General features: G+C 41.9%; 1 protein-coding gene across 1 annotated transcript; it reads left to right on the top strand.

Moving 5' to 3' along the window:
• Nucleotides 1–656: 656 nt before the first annotated feature.
• Nucleotides 657–5,828, top strand: LOC106612135 (proheparin-binding EGF-like growth factor). Its single transcript, XM_014213041.2, has 6 exons — nt 657–947; nt 1,785–2,036; nt 2,507–2,702; nt 2,876–3,034; nt 3,876–3,964; nt 4,207–5,828. Exons 1-5 carry the CDS (start codon nt 905–907, stop codon nt 3,946–3,948), a joined length of 723 nt encoding a protein of 240 aa, XP_014068516.1. The 5' UTR covers nt 657–904; the 3' UTR covers nt 3,949–3,964; nt 4,207–5,828.
• The last annotated feature ends 4,482 nt before the right edge of the window (nt 5,829–10,310 follow it).

The raw sequence follows: 10,310 nt of genomic DNA, 5'->3' as shown, positions 1-10,310 counted from the left end.
GCCATTTCACACCACAAGATGTCACTATCGATATTGTCCCGTGTCCTTCAGGTGTGTCTCCATTGCGTGTGAAGGCCTATGTTGAAACAGCTGAAGTCACAGACCTAGAAGTCCATTCAGATCAGTGGCTTTTGGTTGACATCATAATATTATTTAAACCACTTTGAAACATGTTTAGCTGTTTTCTCGGTTATAGATTAAGTCTTGTCCTGACGAAGTAGATATTTCAATAGATAATCTTCATTGAACATGGATTTTAGTCCAGGACCAGGCTTATTAAACTGTGCCTGGTAAACTGACCCTAAATGTCATAATTTGCATGCGTTTTCTATTAATGTAGTCACAGGTCTAATGAATACCTTTCGTAAAATCTTTATTCACTTTCATTCAATTGATACAGAAAGAGACACAATATGATCAGCAATATAATGTTAAGCAATACACTTTTTATGTTATTTTTCTAAGTAAAATACCTAAAGAGTCAACAAATTAGACACATTTTCATTTAGCCTACATTAGTTTGTTGTAACTGTATAACCCATGTATATGGTTTCAACCACTCTGTAAGTATTAACCATTATAATAAGGTGTATAGCATATAAACATGTTGCAATAGATATGTGACAGTATAGGCGTGGTCGAGGCAGTCTATATAAACCGTGACGCCTCTAGTCTGGCGTTCCTTCCACTCTTCCCCAATAGGCAAAGGCTGTGTTTGAGTGCGCAACGGCTACCCGAGACGCGCCCGGCATCTTGAATAAGAAAGTCGCACTGAGAACCGAAGGAATAGGCCTACCAGGAACGTTTGAGGAGAACAAATATTGACTACGTGGACAAGAGAAAGGAAAACGACATACAGTGCTTTTTGCAGAATTACAGTTGGTGGTGATTGAAGTTTGAAGACATGAGGATTCTACGAGTTGCGCTCCTGCTCGTCCATGCCTTTGGTAAGTGTCAAATTACACTTGTATATATCAGGTCAGATTATATAGTTCCTTTTCTGTAACGTTTATACTTGAATAAACTGTTGGTGGTAATAGTTTATCCTAGACTTGATTCCTCCTAAATGCTCTATTTCTTATTCATAAGAGATGTCTTGTAGTTCCACTTGTTGAGTGTAAAAGACTGTGAACCTCTCAAGCATGACCTTCTGAGCAACTCTCCTAAACTTTTAAATGAAGAGTCAACGATTTTCATAAGGTGTAGGCCAGCCTATGCTATTCAAGAACGAAGTGTGGTCATCTTTCTATTTTAATACATGCTTTATGTAACTGGATATACTTATTTTTAACTCATATTCTTGTACATTAGCTAACTGTCTGTCTATGCAACATTTTGTGTACCATGGCCAAGCAGGATTATAGTCTCCCCTGTACAGAATACTGTACATGCATGATGTTTTTTGGTGTCTCACAGTTCTTGGAACTGAAATGTAACTATCCAGTTTTATAGGTTCACCTGGAGGGGCCATGGGGCCTCATGCAGGGCTCTCAGTCTAGAGACATGTTTCAACCTGCCCACTCAAACCCCTCCATTTTCTTGGCTCCTGAATAAATTACTGTGTTGGAAAGAAAAGCTTGTGTTTCCAGTGAGCAAAAACTGCTTGAAAAGATGTCATTTCAACCAGTTTTGCCATTGAAATGATGTATTTTCACCCAGTGTTGCTCCCTGGGTTAACTCCTCACAGTGTGAGTCAGAATCTACATCTCTGAACTACAGATATCTGAATGGTGTAGCATCAACAATGGCCAAAGTTTAATCTTGTGCTTCCTTGTGTTTTCCAGTGGTGTCGAGGTTGGTGAGTGGAGCTGTGGTGGACCGGTATGAGAATGAGAGGTCGCAGCACACAGCAGTTATAAACCTGTTGGATGTCCTGAGCGACAGAAGGATGGAGGGAGGGATGGAGAAGAGTAAGCACGGAGGGGAGGGTCCAGTGTTGGAGGATGGAAGCGAGGAAGAGGATGAGGAGTACTATGATTACTACCATGAAGACGACGAAGCTGCATCAGGGGACTATGGGGTGGAATTACCTCGAGGTATTTAATAACTCGCTGTGATTTATGTTTGTTTATTGCGCTGTCGTAAATCACCATCCTATTGTTTATAGGTTCTGGAATCCTCACTGACACATATTAGAATACACCTTATAAACATGATTTATGGCACTATCATTCATTGGCTTAACTGGTAGATTGTCAGTTCCATTTTAACAACTGTTCCTATGCAACCAATAGTTAAATGTACTTTATGGACCAGGTAGCCTAGTGGTTAGAGCGTTGGGCCACTAACCCTAATTTGCGGCAGAGGCGCTGTACTACTCTGGCTGACCCTGTAAAACAACACATTTCACTGCACCTATCATACTACTATGGCTGACCCTGTAAAACAACACATTTCACTGCACCTATCTGTTGTATGTGACAATAAAACCTGTATTCTATGAGATGTGTAGATCCATGGATTCAGTTGATTAACATTTCTTGTCTGTGCTCTTTTCTTTTTTTAGTTGCATTGTCGACTAAACCTAAAGACCCATCGGCCATCCTGGAAGCTGAGAGGAGTGAGGGGAAGAGGAGGAGAGGAGGAAAGGGGAGGAAGAAGGGAAAAGGAAAAAAGAGGAACCCTTGTCTGAAGAAGTATAAGAACTTCTGTATCCATGGCAGCTGTCATTACCTGAGGGACATCAAAGTTCCATCATGCATGTAAGAAATACCTGTCTATGGCACTTTCTCTCTCAATCTCTCCCTTTCTCTAACTCGCTCTGTCACTCTCTCTGTCCAGAATAACAATATGCCTGCTGTACTGTATGTTGCATGAATCACATCTCACCCCTGTCCCTCTCCATCTCTCTCCCTCTTTCGATCTCCTTGTACAGATGTCGTCCCAGTTACTCAGGGGAGCGGTGTCACCTGTTCACGCTGGCTTCAGAGGGGAGGGACGTGGGAGGATACAGCAGGACCACAGCTCTGGCTGTGGTGGCAGTGGTGTTGTCTTCTCTCTGTCTAACCATCATAGGCCTGCTGCTGGTGCTCAGGTCAGTAGAATCAGAGCAGCTGTATAACACAGGGGGTGTATAGAAGAGCAGCTGTATAACACAGGGGGTGTATAGAAGCAGAGCAGCTGTATAACACAGGGGGTGTATAGAAGCAGAGCAGCTGTATAACACAGGGGGTGTATAGAAGCAGAGCAGCTGTATAACACAGGGGGTGTATAGAAGCAGAGCAGCTGTATAACACAGGGGGTGTATAGAAGCAGAGCAGCTGTATAACACAGGGGGTGTATAGAAGCAGAGCAGCTGTATAACACAGGGGGAGTATAGAAGCAGAGCAGCTGTATAACAGGGGGTGTATAGAAGCAGAGCAGCTGTATAACAGGGGGTGTATAGAAGCAGAGCAGCTGTATAACACAGGGGGTGTATAGAAGCAGAGCAGCTGTATAACACAGGGGGTGTATAGAAGCAGAGCAGCTGTATAACACAGGGGGTGTATAGAAGCAGAGCAGCTGTATAACACAGGGGGTGTATAGAAGCAGAGCAGCTGTATAACACAGGGGGTGTATAGAAGCAGAGCAGCTGTATGACACAACACACATTGCATTATGCTGCAGCTGAAGATAGACAAAGTCTGTATTGGCACTGTATTTTGGAAATGGGCCAACAGGAAACGAATAGTAAACAACCTAATTGATTGTAGGGGAAAGCGAGTTGAGGCTATAACAAATATATGACCGGTTAGTTCAACATGGTCATGGATCAACATGGTCATGGATCAACATGGTCATAGTTTAGCGTTATTGTTCCCACCACATGGTGTTCTTGTTGTTGTTTCAAAACAGTTCCAGGATCTACAGGTCTTAACGCTGTTGTTTTTCTACAGGTTTCACAAGCGAGGAGCGTACGACGTAGAGAATGAGGAGAAGGTGAAACTGGGGTCAGCACCCAACCACTGAAGAGCTGGAGAGAAGGGTGAGTTACCAGGGAAACCCAGGGAAAGACAAAAATCCTCTCTTTTCAAGTCCTGAACTGAAATGTTATTTCCTCTCCTAAATTGATAGGAGTCAGACAAAGTGAAACCTCAACATTACAGTATGAATGTGAAACATAGGCTGGCTCTAGATTGATGAAAGATTAGTTTTGTTTTTGTTTTCACACGGTCTGTGTTGAAGGAAACTTGATTGCTCATTGTTTCTCCCTCTTTTTTATTTCAGGACAGGATAGGGAAATTCTACCTCAAAATAGAAAAGAAGAAGTGGAAAAAAAGCCAAGAGTGAACCCAGAGAGACTTGGAAGGTATGGAAGAGAAGGGGGACTGGATGGGCGTGACCTGTACATATAGCCCCATCCCTTCTCACTGATGGACAGATGTGATTGGGTAGCTCAGGATTCTGAGGTAGTCCCTGCCACCTATCAGGAGAGAGCCTGCCTAAAACTGGAACTCTGATTGGCTGGGAGAAAAGACTGAAGTGGTGATGAGCATATGGAAGCTGAGAGGAAAAGGAGGAACGTTTCTGGGCCCGGATCCACAAAGTGTCTCAGAGAAGGAGCCTTTAGATCATAATGAATATGATTATATGAACAGACCTTAGATCAGCACTCCTTCTCTGAGATGCTTTGCGGAAACGTCCCTGGACTCAGTGCTGCTTCTTAAAAAGACTACCAGGAGTCTCAGACTGTAAGGACACCATCTTTTCTTCATCTGCCAGAAACAGAGAGAACCCTGGTCTTTCTTCAACAGGAGTGTTGTTTTTACCAATCAACATTTGTATTTTCCTGCACATGTTCGTTCGTTGTCATTTTCTAGTGTACTGTAAAACTTTTATTTATACCATATACTTCTCTTTTAATGTATTTATTGATGTGTTGTTGCTGCTGTATTTATGCAGATATTTAACTGCTTCGTCCACCCAAGATGCACTGCCAGTTTGTAAAGATTATCTATAAGGTCATCATTGTGTTTTTATATTTAAATGTTAAACCATATTTATTGATAAAAATGTAAGATAAAAGTATTTAACAAATGTACAGTAATTTTGGAGAAATAGACATTTCAAAGTAAGCGTCCTCTTGGTCTCATAGGGATACCTGATTGCTGACTTTGATATATCGGCACTCTGGTTACAGGCTGCTGAGAACACACACCACTGTGGTTGGTTGGTTGCTTGATTGACTTATTCATTGATTGATTAAACAGCTCAGTGGTGTATTCCACCAATGGACCACTGACAGGTCTCTCTTTCTGTACCATTATGACGTGGTTGCATTGGTCTTCTGTGTTTGACTCTGTGAAGAAGACATCCAGACATCAAAGTGAATTTAATAGAACCTACTCTAGAATCCCAAAATATAGGAAATATGTAAAATGAATGTTTAAAATCTAGAATCCAGTTTAGATTTTTCTGTATTACAATCAGGATGTGGAACAGATCCAACGTAAACTCTGGTGCCTTGTCGAGTCCAGCCACTGTAGCGAATGTTGGAACATAGAAACACACACAAATGGTGAAGTTTTTATTGTCTTTGAGAAACGAGTTGGACATTAATCTCCAGAAATGTTATCTCCAATTTCAGTTATTTATGTTACCATGCCAGTTAGTTGTGTTGTCTTGTTTTAGCATGATGGGTGTGGTTAGGGATATACTCAGTGATTTACTGTACAGTAATATACTCTGCGATCCATGCTAAATTCATGATAAAATGTGAATTCATTTTAAAAACAAATGACTCTCCTCAAGAAAAACATACTGGAAACAACCTGCAGTTTTGAAGTGATGTCTAGTCAAAAAGTGTTCGTATTTTTTTCTCTGAAAATAAAGTGTTTTTTTTCTCAGAATTCACAAAGTCATTGTATTTATTATGCTTTGTCTGTGTCACTAAGGCTGCATTTACACAGGCATCCTAATTCTGATATGTTTTCCATTAATTGGTCCTTTGACCAATCAGATCAGATCTTTTACCAATAATTGGGCAATAGATCAGAATTGGGTTGCCTGTGTAAACACAGCCTATAGCTCATATCCATCCATATCAGCTGCTATCTATACACTGAGTGATTTAAACTCAGAATCATGACGCAAGAACACTGATCTGATGTCACTTTAGGGTCAGTTGTTTTATATTGAAAGAATGTCATCTAACTCAAGATCTGAGGTGTTTTAAGATGTTTTTTTTTTTTTTACCTCAATCTGTTATTATAGATAAATAACATTTCTATATCAATGTCCTTCACCTTGATAGTTAAGGTCACCATTTATATTGCTATCTGGTTAACTTCCTGTATGAGTGTGTCAGCGTTGGCTCATATTGTAGTGATACTTAAAAAGAGAGACCAGGTCTGGGATGACAACACTACTGTGTCCTTTAGGCCTTTCAGTCACTGGCTGTAATTATAGAAAGGATAATATTTGTCTTCCCCTCACCCTCCCTTTCACCCCTCCTCTCCTCCTTCCTTTCCCCCACCCTTCAGCTACACCTTTCAACCAGAGCACCTGTATCCTGGCCAAGGGTCACCTTCAAGATGTATAGCCAGCCCTTGCAAGCGTTCTGAAGAGTTCCCACTTAAGTAATTTCTTAAGTAACTTAAGTTTAATTTAAGAACATTTTCTCTTGCCATGAATCGTCTCCACATGTGTTCATGCCAATGACAGAAGAGCTGGCAAAATCACAAGCAGACCTGGCTACCCACCTGGAAAGCTACCCAGCTAGAAAGCTACCCAGCTACAGTAATCTAGTATATTCACAGTTGTTCTCCCTCCGATCTACAGTAATCTAGTATATCTACAGCTGTTCTCCTTTGATCTACAGTAATCTAGTATATCTACAGCTGTTCTCCTTTGATCTACAGTAATCTAGTATATCTACAGCTGTTCTCCTTTGATCTACAGTAATCTAGTATATCTACAGCTGTTCTCCTTTGATCTACAGTAATCTAGTATATCCACAGCTGTTCTCCTTTGATCTACAGTAATCTAGTATATCTACAGCTGTTCTCCTTTGATCTACAGTAATCTAGTATATCCACAGCTGTTCTCCTTTGATCTACAGTAATCTAGTATATCTACAGCTGTTCTCCTTTGATCTACAGTAATCTAGTATATCTACAGCTGTTCTCCTTTGATCTACAGTAATCTAGTATATCTACAGCTGTTCTCCTTTGATCTACAGTAATCTAGTATATCTACAGCTGTTCTCCTTTGATCTACAGTAATCTAGTATATCTACAGCTGTTCTCCTTTGATCTACAGTAATCTAGTATATCTACAGCTGTTCTCCTTTGATCTACAGTAATCTAGTATATCCACAGCTGTTCTCCTTTGATCTACAGTAATCTAGTGTATTATCGGCTGTTCTCCTTTGATCTACAGTAATCTAGTATATCCACAGCTGTTCTCCTTTGATCTAGAGTAATCTAGTGTATTCTCGGCTGTTCTCCTTTGATCTACAGTAATCTAGTGTATTCTCGGCTGTTCTCCTTTGATCTACAGTAATCTAGTGTATTCTCGGCTGTTCTCCTTTGATCTACAGTAATCTAGTGTATTCTCGGCTGTTCTCCTTTGATCTACAGTAATCTAGTGTATTCTCGGCTGTTCTCCTTTGATCTACAGTAATCTAGTGTATTCTCGGCTGTTCTCCTTTGATCTACAGTAATTGAGTGTGTTCTTAACTGTTCTCCTTTGATCTACAGTAATCTAGTGTATTCTCGGCTGTTCTCCTTTGATCTACAGTAATCTAATGTATTCTTGGCTGTTCTCCTTTGATCTACAGTAATCTAGTGTATTCTCGGCTGTTCTCCTTTGATCTACAGTAATCTGAAGCTTTAAGACTATGTAGTTATGATGACAGGACCCCATCAGGCGCTCTGACAGATCATCAATCAGACGATACATTACTAAGTGGCTGGTTACAGTGGGTGGGTGGGTGGGATATGAACCTGCTGCACTCTAGCCAGGAAAAGGAACAGGAAGCCTTTGGGGGAGATGAAGTTGGGACACCTGATCTGAGAGTACACCGCATCATTCCACTACACCACCACAGCATTAGTCACACAGCCAACAGATGGCATGCTCAGAGACGCTGCCTACTAATGTAACATATGAGCAACTCTGCTACACACACACGCACGCACGCACGCACGCACGCGCGCGCACACACACACACACACACACACACACACACACACACACACACACACACACACACACACACACACACACACACACACACACACACACACACACACACACACACACACACACACACACACACACACACACACACACACACACACGTGTGCAACTATACTATAACACTTAATCCTTCCACCACTGAGCACCCCTGAATACCAACACCCACAGAGGTGATGTAGAGCTCACACCAGCCCCTTACAGTAAATACCCTGTGGCTAAACAACAATGCTGTGGTGCTGTGAAACCTAACATCGCCTGGCTTAATGGTCTGGTTTAGTCTATGGACTCATAGCCAGACTCAACCAACTGTTACTCAGACAGTGAAATCACCTCCTGTCCGGATGCTGATGCTGCTGCTGGTGGTGTGTGTTAGTTTTACTAGACTGTATGTCTGTGCGTGTGTGCGTGCGTGCGTGTGTGCGTGCGTGCGTGTGTGTGTGTGTGTGCGTGTGTGTGTGTGTGTGTGTGTGTGTGTGTGTGTGTGTGTGTGTGTGTGTGTGTGTGTGTGTGTGTGTGTGTGTGTGTGTGGGCGACCTGCTTCCCCCAGCCATGGGCCTGGCTGTTTGATGTGGGGTCTTTGTTGGCTTAGGGACCCCCTCTGGAATGCAGTGAGGGTGAGAGGGTCGGAGAGATGAGAGGGGTGGTGGTAAATGGTTAAATGGGTCCCCTAACAGTCACTTGTTGCTGGATCTGAAATTGACGACCCAAAAGTAAAATAAAAACAGCCTTGTCTCGGTGAAGTTAATTGTTAGTACACTTCACACAGTAAAAGGTCAAAAGATTCCCATTGTCTTTTTCTTCTGACTCTTTTGGCAGAGATACTGAGGGAGGGAGAACTGGTTGAAGCCAGAAATTCAGCTGCAACATGCTGGGCGTGTCTCAAGAGTGTTCTGCTTAAACCATATGTTGAGCAATAGGGAGAGTGCTGTGCCCCGTTTGGAATCGATGCAGACTTGGAAACTGGAACAACCACTTCTAAGAAGGATGCAGTGCCATATAGCTGAGGCTGTAACATCTGCTATCGTTCTTAAACTGTAAATGGCTTTGACAGATTTTTGTCAAACTATTGCTGAGTAGTACGGTGATTATTCAGTGTGTGCGTGTTTGTGTGCGTTATCATGTACAGTAGTGGAGCCTCCCATAAGCCTGTCCTCACAGAAATAGTTGAGTGTAGTCATGGTCACATAGTTAGCTGCTATTCCAGGGACTGACAGACAGGCAGGCAGGACAGACACACGCTCCCAGAGAGAGAGACAGAACTAGAGAGAATCTTCTACGGCTTCTCTATGTCTCAGAACACTAATGAGTGAACGTCATGACATAATGCATGGGTTGTCTAGTCCTGAACGAATGATGTTTATCCACCTCCAGTTGAATCAGGTAAGTTAGTATGGTGACACACAAACAGCTACAGCACCTGATGTTCCCACAACGTTCCTTGTTTACGAGGGTTCTGAGACGGTTTCTCTCAGATACATTCCAGGAGAATCTAGCCACATTTACAGGTGACAATCCTGTATCCTAACAATGCCTCTCTGTTGTGCCAACATGATTATCCCATGCTTCTCTATGTACCATTAGAAGCAACTGATCAATTTCAATGCTCAGGGATTTTTCTCTCTATTGAAAGAACAGTAAACTAACGAGGTGTATGATAGGGTGGACCCTGTGGTAGACATTCCAATCCTCCCAGTCCTATGTCATCTTGGTCAGTCTTAGCCACAGTCACAGTCCTGTTGAAATTACTAAGTTACCAAACAAGCAAGTGTGGTTGATTAATCGGGTTCAGGAAATTCTTGTGTGTGTGTGTGTGTGTGTGTGTGTGTGTGTGTGTGTGTGTGTGTGTGTGTGTGTGTGTGTGTGTGTGTGTGTGTGTGTGTGTGTGTGTTTCAAGTTGGGTAGAATAGCGATTAAGAGCACAGAATACAATGCAATAACAATAATAACAACAATAATAATAATAATATAGATAATAATAGAAAATAGAATACAACATTTAAGTAAGAATAAAACCACACAAGAACTACGATGAGAGTTGAAGAAACATGAGAATGCAAATATATACAGGTCAGTATCTTATTCAATATGCAGGGGTCCTGGAGTGGTTGTATATACAGGTCAGTACCTTA

This window comes from Salmo salar, chromosome ssa09, assembly GCF_905237065.1.
Source record: "Salmo salar chromosome ssa09, Ssal_v3.1, whole genome shotgun sequence".
Lineage (NCBI taxonomy): Eukaryota > Metazoa > Chordata > Actinopteri > Salmoniformes > Salmonidae > Salmo > Salmo salar.
Note: the sequence above shows the minus strand (reverse complement) of the source record. Positions and strands in the feature narration are given on the sequence as shown.

Coding starts and splice junctions, on each gene's coding strand:
- LOC106612135 (XM_014213041.2), top strand. CDS start 905: ATGAGGATTCTACGAGTTGCGCTCCTGCTCGTCCATGCCTTTG. Junction 948..1,784: donor CCTGCTCGTCCATGCCTTTG/GTAAGTGTCAAA, acceptor TGTGTTTTCCAG/TGGTGTCGAGGTTGGTGAGT. Junction 3,035..3,875: donor GGCCTGCTGCTGGTGCTCAG/GTCAGTAGAATC, acceptor GTTTTTCTACAG/GTTTCACAAGCGAGGAGCGT.